This window comes from Pinus tabuliformis, chromosome 7 (genome assembly GCF_031772625.1).
Source record: "Pinus tabuliformis cultivar Carrire ecotype Pingquan chromosome 7, CPIR1, whole genome shotgun sequence".
Lineage (NCBI taxonomy): Eukaryota > Viridiplantae > Streptophyta > Pinopsida > Pinales > Pinaceae > Pinus > Pinus tabuliformis.
The window spans coordinates 120,277,325-120,301,308 of NC_142293.1; the positions used below are offsets into that span (position 1 = coordinate 120,277,325).

The window sequence follows — 23,984 nt, forward strand, 5'->3', positions numbered from 1 at the left end:
CCCATCCAACCTGTTGGAATTTTATCCCCAACTTTCAAATTATACAATCCCAACTAAAATCGAAATAATTCAGCTTAAATTTCCCAAGACAGACGCGGATTTATCAAATTTCACAATTCTGTGATCAAGCGGTGAATTAAGTGAGCTTTCTTTAGAGAGACCCGGCTTCAATCCACCAAGAACATGCCGCATTGTTACTGTGGTGAAGAAAGAAAGAAAAGCTGCTGACAACCGAAAAAATTAATCTAGAAACTCCAAGAACAAAAGTCAATGCACAGATATTGTTCTTTGGAACAACCTGAACACAGGACGAAGAAGACCAAATTTTTCATGGATCCACAGTTCAGTTTCTGGTATATTTATCGGTTCTTCGCAAGCTTCCTCATCGGCCTCCGAAGGACAATTAAACCCTGGGGAAGAGAATTGATGTATTTGAGCTTGCCGGAGTGCCAAGGCTAACAGAGCTCCTGCCGCGTACTGTTGTATGGATGACAACTCTTCCATTTACAGAAAGAAAGGAACCCCACGTTTCCTCTCACTCACAACAATCAATACCGTCATTGACCCGTCCTCACAACTCGGTATGAAGTTATAACAAGAACAACAACTATGACCAAGATCATCCGCCAAATAATCCGCCAAAATTGTTGCCCTCTAAAACAATTACACCATCAGAACTATTTATTTGTCAAGCCCTCAATTCTGATGATTCTCCATTGATTCTGAAACAAAAGAGCAAAGCAAAGACAGGTTGAAGAACCCAGAATTGTCAGCGTACTGTCAAATTCTTGCATATACAAAAGCGGTGTATACCAAAAACCGCAGAGCCCCTTCAACGCATCCGTCTCCCACGCATATACCACTCAATAATCCGTTGATACTACAAACGCTGTGTTAATAATGGGATAGTGTTGCCAATCAACAATTCAAACGCATATACCAGAACAAATACCATGTCAGTTCAAATACCATTCAACGTATACCATTCAAACGTTAAAGCAATACAGGTATCTCATTCAATATCGAACCATAACGCATTCAAACTTCGAACATAACGCATTCAACAGGAGCTGGACCTTCATCGATGGTGGCGAATCTCTGCAGTGGCACCGTCAGGCCTCAGCGCTAAAACAGGAAATGACAGTGCTATAATAAATTGACAGTATGGACAGATGTGCAGTGCTGGCAGAGGCAGGTTATTTCAGATCTGAGGGGAATAACGCAGAGTCAGAGGTCAGGTAACGCAGAACTGACATATATATAGAGACCACAAAACAAGTGGCTCAAACTGGAGCAGGACCAGCAATCGTCCGCTCTGATACCATGTTAAACACACATGATAAACATAAAATAGGAAAGATAAATCATGTGAGTTCTTTTTTTATTAACAGGAGATATACATTTATAGTACATTATGTGACCGTTGGGTTTCACATCCCAAGGTCTCTTGGACTCCTTTTGTCCATTCGGCTTCCACACTAACCCATTGAGGATTAGGTGTCCAACACAAGCATTGGTGGCTCAGGTCGTAGAACCTTCCAGCTTTTAGGAGGCAACGCAACATCAAGTGTGGGTAGATGCCATGGTAGAAGAGTATAGCTCTATCATGACAAATGATGTTTGGGAGGTAGTGCCAAGGTCGGAAGACAGATCAGTTGTAGGTTCGAGATGGATCTACAAGATCAAATATGCAGCAGACAATAGTGTGGAAAAGTACAAGGCTAGGTTCGTGGCAAAGAGGTATGCACAAAAAGAAGGGATAGATTATGAGGAGACCTTCGCCCCAGTTGCCAGATACACTTCTATCCGGTCAGTTATATCTCTAGCAGTGTAGATGGGATGGCAGATTCATCAGATGGACGTCAACGAAGCCTTCTTGAATGAGGTGGTAGAGGAAGAAGTGTACATAGAACAACCAGAGAGCTTTGAGACTCATGAGAGGCGCACGTATGTATGCAGATTGAAGAAAGCTCTATACGGACTCAAGTAGGTTGCAAGGGCATGGTATGGTAGAATTGACACCTACTTGTAGCAGATGGGATTTGTCAAGAGTGATGCAAATCCAAACCTTTACTATTTGATGGTAGAGGGTGAGCCACTCAATCTAGTTTTGTATGTGGATGATCTCTTTTTGACAAGATCATCAAGGCTCATAGAGGACTGTAAGAGGGACCTAGCAGCAGAATTTGACATGAAGGATTTGGGGTTGATGCACTACTTCCTAGGATTGTAAGTGTGGCAGAAGGATGGGGGGATCTTTCTTGGGCAAGGAAGACACACTAGAGATATTTTGAAGAGGTTCAGAATGCAGGATTGCAAACCCATGTCTACACCCATGATTACCAATTGGAAGAAGATAGATGCATCAAATGACAAGGATGTCGAGCCCACCTTGTATAAATAGCTCATTGGGTCTCTCATTTATTTGGTCAACACTAGGCTAGATATCTGCTTCGCAGTCAATACCCTTAGTTAGTTCATGGTAGAATCGAAGAGGGTACATTGGGAAGCAACGAGGCATATTCTGAGGTATATTTGCGGCACAGTCAAGTATGGGTTGAAATATACTTGAGGGGATGACGTCAGACTTTGTGGGTACACAAATGCAGATTGGGCAAGAAGTTCAGTGGACAGGAAAAGTACCTCCAGGTACTGCTTCAGTGTTGGATAATGTTGATTTGTGGTAGCATCGGATGTGCTCTAGCCATGAAAATTGGGGGAGAGGCTAAAGCACATGAGATCTGCAAGACCCGGAAATGGTTTGGGCATATTCTAACTGGTTTGGGAGATATTAAAATAATTAATATTTTTAATGGAGTTCCTAAGTCTAAACTTAGGAAAAATAAAATATTAATGGGTATTAATATAAAACTGGGTTAGAAGGTTTCAAAAGTCATGGATCAAGCCAAATCTAATCTTAGTCGTTGATTAGAGATTTAATCTCGGTCGTTGAAGGACCAATGAGAAAAATATAAGAGGAGGCTTGTCAGTTGGAAGACACACCATAGTGATCAGTCATTCATTTTGCTAGAGCGGGGTTGCTAAGCAGAAGTGAATCAGTGATCAACAACGAGGGGTAGTGACTACTGGGCAAAGAGGCAGAGACAGTGCCAAGAGACTAGCACAGAAGTAGAGAGTGAGAGCAGCAACCATAATAGGCCACGCAGAGCCCAACGGAGATAGCGCAGAGCCCAATGGAGATAACGCAGAGCCCAAAGGGACTACGTCATCCACACAAAGCGCAGAGGGAGTGATGCAGAGGGTCCCAGAGGCTGCGCAGTGCCTTAGAGGGTTGACGCAGAGGGTCTTGGGGCTAACGCAGTGCAATAGGAGGCTGACGCAAAGGCCAGAAGGGCCAGCGCTGAGCTTCAGAGTCACGTGAGAGGGTTTCGTGGGACAGGTTTTTTGAATGCCTGTTTCCGAATAGAGAGGTATTGTTGCCGTGTATTTTTTCTCTGTCGGGTGAACTGGTTAGGCACCCATTTGTACTCAAGGAAATACTGCATAATAATATACCCTCAAAATAGTTGCATCGGTTTTTCCGCATTGGGTTTTTCCAGGGACATTTGTCCAAAAATAATAGTGTCACTTGTGGGTTTGTTTTCTTTCAGCTAATGATCTGTAGATGTTGTGACTGTATTGTGTTTAAATAACTTGTTCAAAATTTACAAGTAGAAGAAATAAACCAGCAAAATACAGATTAATTTTCTAACGGATAGACTTAGAAAATTCAACATGGTATCAGAGCGTGGTTGCAGATCATAGGAAAGCTGAAGGCATCAGCTGAGCAGAGCATTTGCAGCAGATTTAGCTGTTTCGAGTGACAGAGTTGATCCTTGCAGAAAGTGACAGAGGAAGGGTTGACACAGAGGGACTGCGTCATCAGTCTAGGCCTAAGAAAGGCCAGCACAAAGGCTGAGGAGGGCAGAAACAAGCTCACGTAAAGGCTAGAAGGGCTGATGCAGTTGGCTGAGGGAGCTATCTTGCTAGTGCCGGGATTGCGCAGAGCCAAGAGGCTCAATCCTTCAGTTGCTGGGGCGAAGGAAGTTGTCGGCAGTTTGCCGGAGTGAAGTTGGTGGGGTACTGTGGTCAGAATAGTACCTAACAGGGCAAAACCAAGGTAGAGGGAATTGTTGTCAAGGAGGATTTCTAGCCAAGGAATTTGGATCAGTGTTGCAGTTGCACAGACGATTGGAGAGGGGCAACTTGACGGTTGGCAGAAGGATTTTTAAGAGGGAAATTGGGACTCAGGGGGAGTCCAGAAGAGAACTTCCAGACGGGAAGTAGAGAAACTTAGCAGAAGTCCAATCGAGAACTTCCAGGTGGGAAGTAGAGAGACTCGGAGGAGTCGACAGAGAAGAGCAGAGAGATGGTTGTGAATGGGCTGAGGGATCAGGATAGGTTGGACAGAGCATCCAACTTTGTGGTATGGAAGGCCAGGATCCTGTCCATTCTAGACAGACATCGCATCAAGGGCTTCGCCTTAACAGTAATGGCTATCCCAGTTAACTTGGTAGCTAATGAAAGGTACAAGGAGGCAATGGCCAAGGCAAAATGCATCATCCTTGATGGGGTCAAGGATCATGTGGTCCAACATATTGCCGAGAAGGAGACGGCAAAGGAGATGTGGGACACCTTGAAGACATTGTACCAACATACTTTTGTGCAGAGGAAGATGTTATTAGAGAATCAACTAAGTTCACACCAGATGCAGAAGAGAGAGCAGATAGATCTCGTCCTCAGTCGGTTGAAGGAGATCCGGGACCAACTGACTTCCATAGGGGCCATGCCGGATCAGGAGTTGATGGTGAGGACTGCACTTAACGCAGTCTCCGAGGAGTGGGAGACATTTGTCTAGAGCATACTGGGCAGGGTGAGTCTTCCAGATTGGGAAGAACTATGGGCAGCTCTTTGCCAAGAAGAGATCAGACAGCTAACCAAGAGAGGAAGTAGCAGCGAAGGAGTCTGGATCAAGAAGGAAGAGGAAGAGGATGCAGCTCTAGCATTTGCAGGAAAGCAGGAGAAGAGGAAGAAGAAGGACCTCTCCAAGGTCAAGTGCTTCCACTGTGGGGAACTGGGTCACTATGTGAACCAGTGTCCGAGGAAGAAGAACAAGGGAGAGGCTTTTGAGTCTAAGGCAGTGCTAGCGAAGGCGGAGAAAGAAGTCGAGGAGGATGATGATTGTGCCATGAGTGCTCATGTGCCACAAGAGAAGAAGTGGGGAGACATCGAGCTATAGTCAGGAGTACTATAAGCGATGAGGAGCAGGATCCTTGAGGTACCTAACCTCTTGGATTATACTTTGATACATGAGCCCCGAAGAGGAGTAGCAGGACTGGCGGATGTCGGTAGAGACAGATGCGGATGAAGTGGCAGAGAGTGCTACAATGCAGGAGTTCCTGGGTAATGCAAGGCTAGCAAGCTGCAACAGTGCGAGAGGCACGGGAGTGTTGCAACAGTGCAGGATGGCACAGAGAGGTGTGCAACGGTGCGAGATGCAGGGAGTTGTTGCAGCAGCGCAGAGGTTAGTAGAGGGAGCACTTGTTAGCGACAGAGAGGGTTTTAACATGGGGAGTGTTTCTAGCCTGACAAGGATGTCAGAAGTTGGGTGGATCAGTTACTTCTCAGTAGCTGAGTTGCAGTGCAGTAGCAGTTGACAGTAGCATGATGCAACATGATGAGAGGGGGATGCAGTGCAGATGTAGTGTTGGGAGGATGGACCAGCAGCAACACGGATGCATAGGGAGCTGTCATACGGATGCAACAGTGGCAGTGGTAGGGCCATGGGAAGCAGTACAGGATGCAGTAGTGCGAAGGATGTTGGGCAGAGAGGCCTAGCATTAGCACAGGTACCGATGCCGTATAATTAGAGTGATGCTCAGTGTGGAGTGTTACTAGAGCACAATCCTCGCTAAGAGGGAGTGTTGATTTGTGGTAGCATCAGATGCGCTCTAGCCATGAAAATTGATGGAGAGGCTAAAGCACATGAGATCTCCAAGACCTAAAAATGGTTTGGGCATATTCTAACCGGTTTGGGAGATATTAAAATAATTAATATTTTTAATGGAGTTCCTAAGTCTAAACTTAGGAAATATAAAATATTAATGGGTATTAATATAAAACTGGGTTAGAAGGTTCCAAAAGTCATGGATTAAGCCAAATCTAATCTTAGTCGTTGATTAGAGATTTAATCTCAATCGTTGAAGGACCAACGAGAAAAGTATAAGAGGAGGCTTGAGGGTCAGTTGGAAGACACACCAGAGTGATCAGTCATTCATTTTGCTAGAGCGGGGTTGCTAAGCAAAAGTGAATCAGTGATCAACAGTGAGGGGCAGAGAGGCAGAGGCAGTGCCAAGAGACCAACGTAGAAGTAGAAAGCAAGAGCAGTAGCCTGAACAGGCACGTAGAGCCCAACAGAGACAACGCACGGCCCAGAGGGACTGCATCATCCAGGCAGAGGGCAGAGGGAGTGATGCAGAGGGTCCCAGAGGCTGCACAGTGCCTTAGAGGGCTGACGCAAAGGGTCTTGGGGCTAACGCAGTGCAGTAGGAGGCTAACGCAAAGGCCAAAAGGGCCAACGCTGAGCTTCAGAGTCGCCTGAGAGGGTTTCGTGGGATAGGTTTTCTGAATGCTTGTTTCCGAATAGAGAGGTATTGCTACCGTGTATTTTTTCTCCATCGGGTGAGTCAATTAGGCACCTAGTTGTACTCAAGGAAATACTACATAACAATATACCTTCAAAATAGTTGCCTGGTTTTCCCGCATTAGGTTTTTCCGGGGATGTTAGTCCAAAAATAACGGTGTCACTTGTGGGTTTGTTTTCTTTCAGCTGATGATTTGTAGATGTTGTGACTGTATTGTGTTTATTTCAGTATTTAAATGTTTTAAGTAACTTGTTCAGAATTTTCAAGTAGAAGAAATAAACTAGCGGAATACAGATTAATTTTCTAACGGATAGACTTAGAAAATTCAACAGATAAGGGATGGTTTCTTGGTGAAGCAGGAAGCAAAAGTTAGTAGCACTGAGTTCTGTAGAAGCAGAGTATATGGCAGCCAGCATAGCGACGTGAGAAGCTATATGGCTTCAGAAGCTGCTAGTAAGCTTGTTCAAGCAGAGGATAGAGGCAACCAGTGTCTATTGCGATAATCAAAGTCAAATAAAGCTCTCTGAAAATCCAGTGTTTCATGATAGGTCGAAGTACATCAATATTCAATGTCACTTCATCAAATTGTGTACAACATGGAACAATCCAGCTACAATATGTTCCCACAGAAGAGCAGGTTGCAGATATACTCATGAAAGCTCTAGGGAGAGCTAAGTTCGTCCATTTTAGAGAACAGATGGGTATGGTGGAGAACCCGTTTCAGTAGTAGGGACTAGCTATTTTGGATGCTTTTTAGTTGTAGATGTTGCAGTAGCAGCAACAACAAATGAGAGGGAATTGTAATTCAGATGCAGTGTTGGTTGCAGTATAGCAGGGTCAGCGACAACACAGATGCAACATATATCAGAGTTGCGCAGTGGTGGCTGGGCAACAGCAGCCAGACATCAGTAGCGTGACAAGAGATGATGCAGAGACAAGGTGCTGCTATAGAGTGTGCAGTAGCACTAGAACATGCTCTTCGCTAAGAGGGAGTGTTAGTTTTTGCAGCATAGGATGTGTTCTAGCCTTGAAATTTTGTGGAGAAGCTAGAATACATGAGATCTCCAAAACCTAGAAATCGTTTCTGGAAATTCCACCTAGAAGTGTCTCAATTAGATTATTAACTGATTTTTAAATATTTCCTAAGTCTAAACTTAGGGAATATGGTTAATTAATCAATATTAATTGAGATAAGGTGAGAATCATCTAGAAACTCACACATATCGATCCAGAGATGTTCCTATCCATTGATTAAGTTTTAATCTTGGTTGTTGGCGCTCCAATAGAGGATTATAAGAGGAGTTCTATTTGGTAATCGAGAATTTATCCAGTGCAGATACTCAGTGGCCTAGGTAGTTCGATTTTCTCATAAGCAGCAGCTCAGCAAAGAAGATACAACCAGAGGGTGAGTAGCAGGTGGAAGAGGAGGGCAATAGCATTCTGGGAGGAAGATTTCCAGTTCCTAGAAGACGCAAAGGGAGAAAGGCTAAAATCTCCAGAGGGCTAACATAAGATCTGCGCAGAGGGTGACGCAGGGAGCTAACATAGAGGTTGGGGAAGCAATTTCGGAGGCAGAAAATAACTATGGGGTGAGGGAAAATTCTCCCGATATTTTTTCCAGTATTTTCCTCAGATTAGATTGTCAGTTGGGCATCTAAATTATTGTACTTAGAATTGTTGTTGAATATTAATACTAAAACCCTCATCTATTGCACCAGTTTTCCAAAGTTGGGTTTTTCCGGGGATAAATGTCCAAAAATAACTATGCCAAAATTATTGTGTGTGCTAGAATATCTCAATTCCCAGTATTTTATTTTCCGCAGTGTTTTTTTGGGTTAAAATTGCAGTTGTGATTTTATTTGTTATTTTCCATAGCAAATAAACTGCATAATTAATTTTTGAGAAACAATTTTAGACCAGTGCCTTCGATATTTGAATCAACCATCAATAAAACAAGCTATCCAGATCGATTTTCAATGTGTGATGAAAAATTGACAATAACACTACAGCATGCAAAGAATTCCAGATCTAAAATGATTATCGTTAATGACCATGAATTAATCAATCTTTTTCAAAAGCCAATATGATTTATCGCACTAGACTATAGAAGAATCATGAGAAATGCATTTAATAACACTAAGGAACTTTAAATTTAAATTTTTATTATTCCTTAGGCAATAATGTTTAATGGTAACTGAAAAATTTTAAATCTTTTAATGCGACGAAAAAACGAAAGGCATAAAATAAAAATTTTAATGGGCCATAGGCCACATTTAAATTTTCTTAACGTTAAAGCACAAACCCTTTTTATCTTATTTTTAAAATCTTTAGTCACCAAAGTTTTTAAAAATTTTATAATTTTTTAAATGTTCAGGATTTTAAATATTTTAGATTGTTTTTAGACTTTCGAAATTTTATATTTTTTTACATTTAAAATTTTGTAATATTTAAGATTTTTATAAATTTTTAGATTTTTAATTAGATATTTTAAATTTTATTTTTTATTTTTTTGAAATTTTTAATGTTTTCAGATTTTATTAAATGTTTTTATATTTTTAAATATTTTAGATTTTTTTTAAATTATTAGAAATGAAAAAGAATCAAGTCAAAATAAAAAATAAAAAATAAAATCAAAACAAAATCGAATTTGAAATAAGAAAATAATAAAAGAAATCAAAATCAAAAAACAATAAAATAAAATCAAAACTAAGTCAAATTCAAATGAAACTAAAAGATGTATATACCCCAACCCTAACCATATATCATGCAAATGAAAAATAAAAAAATCGAAAGTCAGGGTTGTTGTGTATGTGTGCAGGTGCAGCGATGGCTTGGACAGTGAAGGAGAGCAACGCACGGAAGCCATGAGAATGAAGGCCAAGGGTAACGGATTGAAGAGCTACAGCAGACGGATAGGGTATGAATCGTGGATGTGGAGGGAGGAAATGTTGTAGGTTGGAGCTAAGCAGCGTTTGGAGGAGGCTGCATGTAGAGGACAAGCAACCGAGGGAAGTGGAGCAACGGATCAGTAGATTGGCTGCGGGTGAGGGTCGAGTTAGGGAAAATCTGCGGATAGGTGATGGAGCGAGCAGGATAGGGACGCATGAAGGAGAAATGGAGCACGATGGAAAGCCAACGCTAGGGGAAGACACAAGCAGAGAAAGCTGCGTGGAATGAACTGCAAGTCGACGAGAGAAAGAACTCATGGAGAACTGAGTGAGGACAGAAATGAGATGGCTGGATGATAGTCGCAGAGGGAGAAGGAGGCTACGTAGACAAGCAGAGGGTTTGATGGGAGAGCTAAAGGGATGGACGCGGGGTTTTGATGTGAGCGTTTGCAGGTAATGGAGGTCACGTAGGAAGAAAGGGAGGAGCACGCAGAGGGATAATGAGGAAAGGGTTGCGGGAAAGGAGCATGTAGCAGAAGATCGAAGGAGGGTTCAGCAGGTGCATGGGGAAAGCAGGAAAAGTTTTGAAAGGCTGCTTTGGAGCTTCCTAAAAAAAATAAAAACGCAGGTGGCTGGGAGCGTACGAAGGATGGTGATAATCACTGAGACAACGAAGGTTTGGTGATGGGAGCCGCAGATGCATACACAGATTTGATAGACGGCAGCAAGGGCTCTAAAAAAAATTGAAAACGCATAGCAAACCCCACTAGGCAACAAATCCTAGAAACCAAACCCCTTGAAATTTACTAGAACTCCTTTACAAATTTTCCAGAAATCTTAATTTAAAATTTTGAACCAGCTTGCTTTAGATTTGACCTTGAAAACCTCACTGAAATTCCAGATTTGAAAAAACTAAATTAATTCCCTATAAAAATGATGCTAATGGACCTCGAGAGATCCAAATCTTACCCTGCAGGGCCTAGATCTAGACTTTGCACAGCTTTCAACTTCAGATCTTCCGCTGTAATACAACCAAAAACACCCAAACGATATACACAAAGACCCCAAAAGAACTAAAACCCTGAAAACCAAAGTCAGAAAACTAAATCTAATTACAGATCTATGTACATAAATGGCAGATCTATCAGATCTAGGGAGTGTGAGTTCGACTCTACTCCCAAATCTGATGATTTGCGGTTCTCAACAACGAGATCTAACGATATAACACAGAAAAATAATTTTTTTTGAATTTTAGAGGAGGTACTAAGCTTGAAACTCTTCCTGCATCACCCAATAAAAATATCTTATGATAAGCTCGGGATCAAATTTAAACTGGGCTCTTCAGAAAACATGGATCGGGAGTTCGCTGGTTCAGCCGAGAACTTCTCTGAATGCCCGATGATATAATAATCAAGGATTTTCCTGCAAAACTCGATTTAGCTGTCAACATAGAGCGAGAAAACTATAATAAAATTCAGATCTAATAGAGATACCTGCTATTATATTCAAGACTTAAATTACCATTCACACCCCAGCGACTGAGCAAGATACCTGTACTCAAATCGCTCTTCAAAAAGCTATATCAATGGCCAAAAACAAATATATGCATGAAAATAATATGTCTTACAGCGTTTCCATGAAGAGTAACACCAGCAGAAATTAACCCCAAAGCCTTTTTTTGTTGCTCATAAAAAAAATTACAAGAGAGAGCTTTTGGCTTAGTACACGATCAAAAGATCGGATGACACTGACTGGCAAATGACCTTCTATTTAAAGATAAATCCTCCAACGGCTAGTTTGAGTGATCCTTGTCAAAGTGATCTCGACCATTGATGAGGATCAAAATTTCTTTTAATCTCATCCGTCGAAATTTTAAATATTGAGGAAATTTCGAATTTTTCAATTAAATGCATTTTAATAAATTCAAAAATTAAAATTTTGCATTTATTTCCTCAAAAATTTGACTTTGACTTAACCCGAGAGACCTAAAACATAAAATTTAGCAAAATAATCAATTAACCTTAGTCCCTAGACCAGTTAAGATTTAATTTCTTAAAGGATCCACGAATTTTATCTCTAAAAAATTTAAAATTATTTAGGACCTAGGACCTACTAGGGGATAAATTATTTTTCTAACCCTCAAGACATTTTACATCATGAATTTTACATTTTTACATCTGAAAGGGGAAAACCCATTTGAACAAGACCCTCACAGACTACCCAGTTCTGCGACACAAATATAATCCAGCAGATCAAACAATTTGTAATAAAATAACCTAACAAAATAGTTAGGATTATTCCCAAATTACTTTTACATAGACTCAATCTAGCACACTAGGACTTCCCTAACATTCTAGTGACAAAATCCATTCCGACTTTGGGGTAAGGCTGAAGGAAAACTCTGCCGACCATGGGCTGGTGAGACAAAAAACCTTCCGGAATGTAGATCGCTGCCAGAAGATTAGGTTTACCTAGGCAATTACATACACGACACAGATCTACTAAGATTATGTACAGTTTACATATGCAGAAAGGGTTTACAATATAAGATGATCCTCAGGTTGATGATGATAGCTGGATGGCAGGAACACATCGATTAGGCGCTATCCCTTTTGCGAAAAAGGGGGTGTACTGCTATGGGTAGTTGACACGTAGTGGCCAATAGAGATTAATATTTTTTTTCACCCTCAAATATTTTAGTCATGGTGTTTAAGTATGAGGGACCATGCACTATAATATTTTTTATAACAAAATATTACAATTAATTCAACTCTCAAAGGGGGAATACACCTTTACATATAGACCCTCATGAAATTACCCAACTCTGCAACACAATATGATCTAGTATAGACCAAGTGGTTTGTAATAAAATAATTTAGCCAAATGTGTTTAAATTATCCTCAAACACACTTTTACAAAGATTCGATATAACACTAGGACTCACTTAAGACCTTGTCAAGAGATTCCACCCTAGCTTTGAGGTTTAAGCTGTAAGAAAAACTCTGCTGATTATCCATGTTTAGAAACACACATAATTCGGTAAGGTTAAAAACCTTACCAGGATGAAATAAGTTGCTTAAATCAGAGGTTTACTTAGGTGTTGTTACATAATTAAATGATCATACTAGCATCATTTACATTACAACTTGCAGAAATTGGATTTACGATGATAAAACTATCTTGGCTGATGACATTTGACTCACAAATTTTTTTTAATGACTTTGCATTCTGCTTCCTTGGATTGTTGACAAATTTTGGTCAACGGGGCCCATTATAACTTTTCAATTTGTTTTTAATTTGTAACTTTTGAAAAGAGCATTTCATCCCTTTGATTCATCAAGGGGATCCATTTTAAACTCTTCAAAATCCCCTTTCCAAAAAAATGATTCAATGTAACCTCTCTCTCAGCATCCATCATTCTATAAGGGATTTAGTAAAGTACATTTTTTCTTTGGAGTTAGGGGATTATTTCCCTAAGCACCCCCCCCCTTCCCCATTTGGGGAAGTGTCTTGTGTGTGCTTGAATGATTCTCTTTTGTTGTCAAACTAAAGTAGGATAGAATAATAACATTAAAGTAGTTGGCTAATTTTATTTCATGCAATATAGTTTTCTTATGCAAACTAGTTCCATTATTTCATGCTTCTAATTCCACTTTTGATTTCATTAAGAAATTTAGCTAGTTTCATTGTCGAATAAGGAAATTAACCTCTAACTTGTTGGTTGTAGTAGTAAATTAGGGACCTTTCTCCCCCTAAGTCTTCTTATTCTGAGATCGGGATCCCGGCAAGGATAAGGCCCGGGGAAGAAGTTAATTTGAAACTTGTTTAAATATTGCAACTAATTAACTTAATCTTAAGTGGCAAATCTAATTTAACTTAAAACAAACCAAGAGCACATTACATCACATTTTTATTTCAGCAATATTGCACTTGATCAGTTGCCTTTGTTTCCCATGTTTATCACTTATCTTTCCAAGGCATTTCCTTTTCAAGTACTTTGTTATTCATGCATTTATCACTACTTTAAATGGTTTTTTAGTTTTGGGCAATTATATTTTGAGTATTTTATTTCCAAGCACTTACTTTCAAAGTCATTTCTTTTACTTGTAATATTTATCTTTGCAAGTACTTTACATTTGACACTGATCTACATTTTCTTCATTTTGTTCATTGTTGCAATATCTCTACTTGTAAATGGTTATGGTCATTTTTCCCATGGAATCGATGTATATGCTTTGAATTCATTTGCTGCAAGTTACATATTGAAAAATGGATGTATCTTGGTCATTTTAATTAAGTCCTATAACTTAACTTGTTTAGCATGGATTAGTTAAGCTTTAGTTATTTCTATAGGGTCCACCCCCCTTAGCTTCGCTACGAGTTAGCCTAGATGGAAGAGTTGAGATTTAAGTGACAGCAACTCAACTCAAAACTTGCTCCTAAGACCACACCAAGCGGAGTTAAAGATTTTCTCTACAATATCCCAAGTGTGTATTCAGGCAGCAACAAGTCCCTCGACTTGATTGCCCTTGTTGGATTGGCACTAATCTCTACTTCCTTCCATCCCTCTTTTACTTCCTAAAAATACAAAAATGGTTGTTTTGTAAAAGGCACTCTTTCATCACCTTGTGCATCATTGCTTAGTTTTGGTGACTCTACTCAAGGATAGCCCCCTTCAGTTGGAGGAGAGCCAGCCTAAAGTGAAGAGGATAGGTTGCTCAGGTGACAGTGGTAACCATCATAGTAGTTCCCACTTAGGTTGAATCTTGTGGATTAGGGTTTTCATCATTAAGTGCAAGTTGGGGTGGTAACAATATGCAGAACTAGAAAACACCCTACACAATTCTTCATGAGTGACAGGAGGGAATCATCTGATCTGAGCTCAAGAATTGCCAAAGATACTACTGCTAGTTATGTTCATTCCTATGAATTGGAGACCTGAGAGAAGGTATCCAGGGACATGCAGCAGTGCTAGAGTTGGAAGCAATAAAAGATTGCAAATATGATCAAGCATTCCACATTGTAGGGTATGCTCAATTATTCCAGGGAAGTGAAATGTAATAAGGCTCAGTGGTACTAAACTGGCAAGAGAGCATTGGCCCAAACACCAATGTTTCAGACAGCAAGGCATAATAATCACTGAATTTGAAATGCAATAATTGTGTAACAATGACATCATAGTAACCTCACCTAGCTTAATTTTATAATGTTTAATCAATCTCAAGTAGAATACACACAGCTGGTGAAAATTTGCCAATAATCACAACATACTTGGAGAATTTGAAACTTAATTTGTGCAGCAATATTAATTGGATGCACCTTTCCAACTTCTATGTCTAAAGATTGTTTCATTGGTACAACTACCAAAAAATGATAAATAGAGGAAGAAATTGGGGAAGAGGGTACCATCAACTGAGACACATTCCACTCATTGCGAAATAAAAGCACAGGTCGCTCCCACTGCAAATCACTTTAAAGTCATGATTAGTATTTATTCTAGTGAGTTTCTATTATCATATTATAAAGTTCAAACAACAATTCTTGGATTCTTTTAACTACAAAATAGCACGATCAACATTTGAGGACTTTATGAATTTATGGAAGTGACGGAAATGATATCAACTCATATAAAAATGTTTTTGTAGGTCAAAATCAAATATTTGACAGAATTTTACTTCCAGATATTATATTTGAAGAATGGAAGGCCAAAACAATATATGTGTGCCAAATATACTTTTCATATTATCATAAAGTTCAAACAACAATTCTTGGATTCCTTTAACTACAAAATAGCAAGTTTGTGCTGGTCAACATTTTAGGACTTTATGAATTTATGAAAGTAAAGGAAATCATATCAACTCGTATAAAAATGTTTTTGGAGGTTGAACTCAAATATTTGACAGACTTTTCCTTCCAGATATTATATTTGAAGAATGGAAATCCAAAACAATATATGGGTACCAAATATACTTTTCATTTTTAAAGCCCTCCATATAATAACTTGCAGCTGTACTTTGGCTACTCTGTTGTGCCACAAGGGGTGTTTCTATTTTGTAAATATCACCCAGGATTTGCACTTGGCATCACCCACAAACACTTGGGTCTTTGTGCTGATACAAGTGTCATCTAGTGCACTAAACACACTTGAAAAGCGTTTTGAATTTGAACCTCAGAGCAATGTATATGTGTAAAATTTTAAATATTGTTGCAGTTACTGGTTATTACTGGTTAAATGGACAACAATATTTTTGGACAAATTGTCCCGAAAAAAACCCCAAGGTGGGGAAAAACAAATCTGCAGATGAGAGTTTTATTATTCTTCAGAAAATCTGTAATTGAAATAATACATAAACTGCTTGCCATAAATTAGCAAAGCACTGACAAATTAGTTACTTCACTTTTGGAAGCAACTTTGACCTCCTAGAAGCTATTTAGCCCCTTTGAATCAATTCAGCCCTCTTGTATGGCCTAGAATCGACCCACATGTGCATCCAGGGGAATCCACTAGCAACTCACACTCATGGTTGCTTAGGAGCGTGAAGCGGGCGCAGGGAGCGACATTTTCAAAAGCTCCCGGGTCAGGAGCGATTTTGGGAGCAAATTTTATATAATATATATTTTTATATATTTTGATGCATATATGTCAACAAAAGCATGTAGAATGATGAATTAGTGATAAAAAACATAAAAACATGGATTAAACCATATAACATCATTCATCTAGTAGTTATAATCTTCATCAACCACAAGTCCACAAATTACAAGTTCTCATTTATATAGCATGTAAGGGTGCACATAACCAAAATAGCATCGAATGCTACAACAAATACCTACATATCATCAAAATCATTGCCTATCTTGGGATCTTTGTCATTAATATCACCCTCTAAGCATTAACATAAGATAGAAAAAACGTAGCATGTCAAGTCAAGATTTTGTTTAAGTGATGGGTACCAGTGTTGCAAAAATCACGACTTTTTGAATCAGCCGATGTTATTGCCCGATTTTTATAAAGTTTTTTTTTCGAAAAAATTGTTGAAAAAATCACTATTCGATCGGAAGAAATCGTGGGGCACCAGGACAACGCGTTTTATAAGCGATTTGATGAGTTTTATTTCTCATTTTTAGTAGACAGCGGACTTGTTTGAGAGCTGAGGAGGAGAGGAAGGCGTCTACTAGGGCAGAGGAGGAGAAAAACGGGAGATTTTAGCATCTCAAGCAAGAGAACTTCGTGTTTGGACCAAATTTCTTCGGCAAACTGTGGTTTCCAAGTATGGGCACCAAATTTGACCATTTTGTTTTGGTTTTTTTCTTGTTTTTGCTTGGGTTTCTATAACCCATTGATTATCAATGATTTTTTAGTGGATTTGATGGTGTTTTTCTTTTCATTTTTGTTGCATAGAGCGAAGAGGGTTCATTTTGGTCAAAAATGCAAAAACTTGATTGTTAGATTTATTAGTTTAATTTTTTCTTGTGCTCTAATTTTTTGCATCAGTTTTTATTGGGTTTAGATTTTTTCTATTATTGTTGGATTGAGTTGAGGTCTTTTTTTTGGGTCAAAAATTCAATGTGTTGTGTCATGTATGTAATTTTATTTTTTATTTTTTAACTTGTAATTCTTATTGTGCCATAGGTTCAACTTCATCTTACATTAAAACTCAAGAGTTCAACCAAGTTACAAACATGCCAAGGAAATTGAACCCTCTGTGGGAATTTGGTGAACCTGATGGAGGGTTTGATAGATCAAACTTGTCTTGCAAGTTGTGTGGGCATCATATGTCAGGGGGGGTTTATAGATTGAAGTATCACCTTGCACAAATCCCTGGACATGAGGTAGGGCCTTGCAGCAATACAAATGCGGAAATCATCCGAAGAGCCATCAGATCATTGGAAGAATTAGAGCAAGACAAAGTGACCAAAGCAGATCTGAAGAAGCAACTAGCAGGGAGAGTGTTAGGAGGTGAATATGAAAGTGGCACTGGTTCTACTTCAGCATCAATGTCTACAACCAACCCTGTAGCTACCTCATCATTTTTTTGTTCCTAGAATGTTAAATTTAGGTATGTTCTATGGTAGAGCAATTTATTTCAATTTTCACAGTTAGCTCAATCTCTTTTCTAGATTAGCAATCACATTAGCATTAAAGTAAACTGCAGATAGAACATAAATATAAATCGCAGAAGACAAGCCAAGACAAGAGGACACAAGATGTGGTGCTAGCCAGGGACAAACCCCAATGTGGGAAAACCCTTGATCAATTCTTCTTATATGTTCTTCAATATTTTAGCATAGAGAGAGAGAGATAGTACGTTTACAACAGAAGTCAACACTTTGACTTATCTAGATAAGAGCATAGATCATCTCTAAGAATAAGATACATGAGATCAGTTGAAGACATGTTGCTTCAACTAATTCTCCAAGGTGACTCCTTCACCTATCATTGTGCTGCATTTCGTCATCATGCTACACCTCACCGCGCTACACCATGCTGCACCCATCATCACTATGATGCATCTCATCACACTTCATTAATCATGACTGTACCCATCATTGTACTGCATTATGTGCAATTGCTGCACCATGTTGCCATCCTGACCTATGTGTTGGTTGCACCTTGCTTGCTTGTTGTCCCCATGCTTGTTGTCCTTAGCATGCTTGTTGTTGCATGCTAGTTGTCCCTTGCATGCTAACTGTAACATTGCATGCTTGGTGTATTTGTTGGTAAGTACCATACAACTGTCCCAATGTTAGTTAGTTGTCCCTTGCATGCTGCTCTCCTTCGGAGACAGATGCTTCGGTTGTTTCAGCAGTTCTGGCAGTTCCGACTATTCCTGGTAGTTCCGGCAGTTCTGGTTGTTCCCGGTAGTTCTGGTAGTCCCGACAGTCCCCACAGCACCGACTTTTTCGACAATTCCGGCTTTTCCTGCAGTTCCGGCTTTTCCAGTAGTTCCGACATTTCTGGCTTTTCTGGCTTTTCCGGCAGTTTTGGCTTTTCTGGCATTTCCGGCTTTTCCAGCAGTTTCGGCTTTTCTGTCATTTCCAGCATTTCTGGCATTTTTGGTTTTTCCGGCTTTTTCAGCAGTTCTGGCTTTTCTGGCAGTTCTAGCTTTTCAGGCAGTTTCGGTTTTTCTCGCAGTTCAGCTTTTCTGGCATTTCTGGATTTTCCAACAGTTCCGACTTTTCCGGCATTTCCGGCTTTTTCAGCAACATAGAGCTTATTCTCCCATGATTGCATTTAAATCTAAGGCATGTTATCTAGGACAGCGTATACCCTAGGGCACTCCCTCTATCTCTCATCTTCATCAAACCCAAAACAAGATGAAGTGAGATCACAAGGGTGAGTGTGTGTGTGACAAATGACTTCAAGTCCTCTTCTATTTATATTAAAGCGTAGAGGTTGAATAAACATGTCTATTGGGCTTCTGAGCCTACATAAATTGCTGGCCGACTTGAAAATTTGTCCATAATCAAAATAAATTCATATCTTCATCTTATCGGAATCGGATGATCTTTAGATCAATCCTACACCTCTCGATGAGAGGGATCCAAGAAAAATATCAACTGCCATAAATAAGATGACCCACATGGAGTTTGGCCCTAGTTGCCAATTTTAACACTCCCTCTCAACTAGGGAGAACTCCATCTGCTGATCCATATGTCCGACTGTACTATCTCTGCCATCAGTGCCCTGCACTGCTTTGCTCTGCTTTGATATGTTGAGCTTTGCTTTGCTCTACTCTGCTCTGCTGAACCATGAAGAAGAAGAATTGACTGAGGATGTATCATACCATCCTCCACTGACCCAAAGTCAGTCTCAGAGTGTGTACCACTCTCACTGATCCCAGATCAGTATCATTGATCCTAGACCAATGGAGGTCATCCTAGCATAGGGAGTACGGTAGATACAACGATGTGTCCATCGATAGAACTACTATGGTCCCTATCCTCATTTCCCTACTCATTGATCAGATGAGAGGTACATCCCATGAGTCCCAGACTACATGGGTAGGATGCCTCGACAGGAGAACGAATCATCCTGTCAGTGGATGCCACGGAGAACGAATCATCATGGCCCACAGTCGCCATGGAGAACGAATCATCCTAGCCCACAGGAAAACAAATCATCATGTTCCACAGTGGCCATGAAGAACGAATCATCCTAGCCCACAGGATAACGAATCATACTGTTCCACAATCGACACGAAGAACAAATCATCCTGGTCCACAGGAGAACGAATCATCCTGTTCCACAGTTGCCACGAAGAATGAATCATCTTGGCCCACAGGAGAACGAATCATCCTGTTCCACAGTCGCCATGGAGAACGAATCATCCTGGCCCACAGGAGAACGAATCATCCTGTTCCATAGCGCACCACCAGGGGAGGGTGAGTCGCCCTGTGGTCGTATGTTGCTCCAGTAAGTACCCCAAGCCCCCCAGAGCTCCCAGAGCTCAATGCATGCAACATGCAGGACCCTTATAAGAAGGTCTCTCAACGACTCCAAGTCGTTCGGGAAAGTTACAGATTTGACCTTTCCCCAAGGCTTTGACAAAAAATGTCTACAACCTGTACATCAGTCTCAATGTGATGGAGCCTCCTCGCTCATCGACTTACCATATCCCAGATAAGGTAGTATCTGATGTCTATCTGCTGGAGCAATCATCGAATACGAGATTCCTCAATAATCGAATCCCACCTCTGGTTGTCACAGAGAATCACAGTGGTATTCATCATGTGTACAAACAGCTCACTTAAGAGCTTCTGCAACCATGCAGCTTCACACGAGATCATATTCGTAGCTATGTATTCGGTCTCGACAGTGCTTATAGCAACCAACTTCTGCTTCCTTCTCATCCATGATATCGAAGCAGAATCCAAAGAGAACTAGCACTAAGAAGTGCTCTAGTGATCCTCCACACTGCCTGCCCACTCAGTGTTCGAATAATCATGCAGTTTCATATTTCCGGCAGTGTCTCAATCCATGAGAGATTGTGCCCAGAAGATATCTCAGAAGATTCTTGGCACCAATCCAATGAGGCTCAACCAAATATGAGCTCACCATGCTAACTGCAAAACATACGTCCAGACGGAAGTTCACCTAGAACATCAACGCGAATGAGTTTATGAAACTCAAAGGCATTTCCCAAATCTGGTCCGACATCACTACCATATAACTTTTGAAAGTTAAGATCCTCGAGGTAGTCACAGGCTTGCAGTTTATCATTCCACATCCGAAATCCAACTCCCTCTTACTTCTGCAAATGAGAGGGTCTGCACCTGTCAGAAATAGGTTGTCCTCATAAGGTGTCGGTATGAGAGGTCTATCATCCACAACCTTCGGGTAATGGTTTGGATTGGTTTCACTCCTAGTGAATCTCAGCTTCATCAAAAAGCTATCAATCCTCTCATACTACGCCCGGGGTGTTTTGCTTCAAGCCATAGAGGGCTTTCTTCCACCTGTATACATGAGATTCCTGATCATGAATCTCAAACCCCTCGGGTTGTTCCAAACCTGTGGAGCTGCTACATGAGGGGAATGGTCCCCTTGTAAGATTCAAGCATCCCTGTCACCATCTGACTCACAGACCTTCGGTGCTATGTGTCAATGGGCATGGTCCCTAGTGGACTTCCCACAACTTGATATAACCCTGAACACAAAAACATCTTTGAAAATTCTATTTTCAAACACGTACCTTTCCATCGATGAGTGCCACCCTGAAACCTTTGACTTCCATTACTGAAATGGACACCAAGTTCTTCTTGCGATCATGTACATAAAAGAGATTCTGTAAATGAATTGAGTTACCGTCACTCAATTGAGGATAACATTCCCTACACCCTTTCCGAGATAGGTGGCATCAGCTCCAAGTATAATCCCACGATTGTTTCCATCTCTACCAAATTAGAGAGTGCACCCATCTATCCGATGAAGTGCCTTGAAGCACTACAATCAATAAGCCAGATTCCCAAAGAATCTGAAGGAGAGGGCCAATACAAGATAATGCTTCTTTATCTTATCAAAGACAAAATTTGATTCTTCATACATGGGGTTCCTTGCTTTCTTTGAAGAGTCGACCATTTCCTTGATGACCTGCATTACCAGTCATTCCTTTGATCATTGAATATATCCCTAGAATGATTGTTATCTTCATCAAGAGATGTGTCTCTGCCATTCAGACACTCCTTCGCATAATGGCCGAACTTATTGCAACTAAGGCATCTACCTTTCCTTTCACCCTTAGATCCGAACTTCCCAATGAAGTGATCTTTAGGTAAGCCATCAGAAACCTCCGCTGCACCATTCTAATAATATTCACTGCTTCGAATTCACCCTCGGTGAATTTGAAGAGGGATGAGGAATCCATTGATCCTTTTGTCCTTTCCCAACTGTCTTCGGTGATTGCTCTTTCACTCGTGCTTGGGCATTGTCTTCACCTCAACTCTGATACCATGTTAATTTAAGTATGTTCTATGCTAGAGCAATTTATTTCAATTTTCACAGTTAGCTCAATATCTTTTCTAGATTAGCAATCACATCAGCATTAAAGTAAACTGCAGATAGAACATAAATATAAATCGTAGAAGACAATCCAAGACAAGAGGATACAATATGTGGCGCTAGCCAGGGACAAACCCCAATGTGGGGAAACCATTGATCAATTCTTCTTATATGTTCTTCAATAGTTCAGCACAAAGAGAGAGAGAGATAGTACGTTTACAACAAAAGTCAACACTTTTACTTATCTAGATAAGAGCATAGATCATCTCTAAGAAGATGATATATGAGATCAGTTGAAGACATGCTGCTTCAACTAATTCTCCAAGGTGACTCCTTCACCTATCGTTGTGCCGCATTTCATCATCATGTTGCACCTCACAGCGTTGCACCATGTTGCACCCATCATCACTATGCTGCATCTCATCATGCTTCATTAATCATGACTGTACCCATCACTATACTGCATTATGTGCAATTGTTGCACCATGTTGCCATCCTGACCTATGTGTTGGCTGCACCTTGCTTGCTTGTTGTCCCTTGCTTGCTTGTTGTCCCTAGCATGCTTGTTGTTGCATGCTAGTTGTCCCTTGCATGCTAGCTGTAACATTGCATGCTTGGTGTATTTGCTGCTAAGTACCATACAACTGTCCCAATGTTAGTTAGTTGTCCCTTGCATGCTGCTCTCCTTCGAAGACAGATGCTCTCACTGTTTCGGCAGTTCTGGCAATTCCTAGCAGTCCTGGTAGTTTCGGCTTTTCCGGTAGTTCTGGCATTTCTGGCTTTTCCGGTAGTTCTGGCATTTCCGGCTTTTCCTAATCAATGAATGAATTGAATTGATTTACAATGAGCAATGAAGCTCAATAAATAATACAAATGTATTTACAGAAACAACAAGTTTCTACTAAGAAATAGAAATAGCAAGTTTCTAATAAGAAACTGCTAATAAGATCACAGATGATCTTATCTACATAAATGAGCATTAAACACTAAAATAGCATTATTCTAATACCCTCCCTTAATGCTCAATCTATTTACAACACCTATAGACCCTCTAAATTTTACAAACTTATCAGGACCAAGGGGCTTGGTGAAGATGTCTGTTGGCTGCTCCGTGGTGGGAACATACAGCAACTGAATGGATCCGTCTTCAACAAGCTGTCGAATGTAGTGACAATGGGTTTCCACATGCTTTGTTAGTTCATGGAAGACTGGATTCTTGGCGAGTTTGAGCACTCCCTGAATATCACGGAACAAGGGTGTAGGACCTGCCTGGGAGACATGCATATCCGCAAGCATACTTTGAAGCCAAACTGCCTCACAAGATGCCTTAACTACTCCCCCGATACTTTGCTTCTGCCGAGGAGAGAGCCACTGGCTGCTGCTTCTTACTAGTCCATGTTACAGCACCGGATCCCAGACTAAACACATACCCAACTGTAGATTTATGGTCATCAATCGAACCTGCCCAGTCGGAATCTGTGTAACCACTAAGTGTAGGATCTGAACTCCGAGTGTACAAAAGTCGATAATCAGGAGTGCCACTCACACACATGCTTCGCTGCTATCCAATGATCAGCGTTAGGAGCTGTCATGAAGTGTGAAATGTAGCTCACTGCAAAACTGATATCAGGTCTAGTGGCAGTAAGGTAGATGAGGCTGCCCACTAATTCCCTGAATAAAGATTCATCCACAAGTGGTGAGGATGACTAAGCTGAAAGTTTGAGCCCTGGTTCCATAGGAGTCGTGGCAGGTTTGCAATCCTACATTCTAAACCTGTCCACAAGACTTCTGGCATACTTGGACTAAGAGAGAAAGATGTTGTTCTCAGTCTGCCAGACTTCAACCCCCAAACAGTAATGAAGAAGTCCCAAATCTGTCATATCAAAAGTGCTGCACAAATCCTGTTTGATCCCATGGATCAAATGTGCTGAACTGCCAGTAATGATAAGGTCA

The 23,984-nt window shown here is 40.5% G+C and overlaps 1 protein-coding gene across 4 annotated transcripts in view; it reads right to left on the bottom strand.

The window, feature by feature from the left end:
* LOC149246037 (uncharacterized) overlaps positions 1–23,984 on the bottom strand; it is a 223,517-nt gene that overhangs the window by 19,847 nt on the left and 179,686 nt on the right. For all 4 annotated transcript variants that reach the window (XR_016266515.1, XM_089457824.1, XM_089457823.1 and 1 more), the window contains one exon: positions 14,939–14,992. Coding sequence is in view for 3 of the 4 variants with exons in the window: in XM_089457824.1 (XP_089313950.1) it covers positions 14,939–14,992 (54 nt within the window). In the remaining variant the exon portion in view is untranslated. The remainder of the gene's footprint in view (positions 1–14,938; positions 14,993–23,984) is intronic.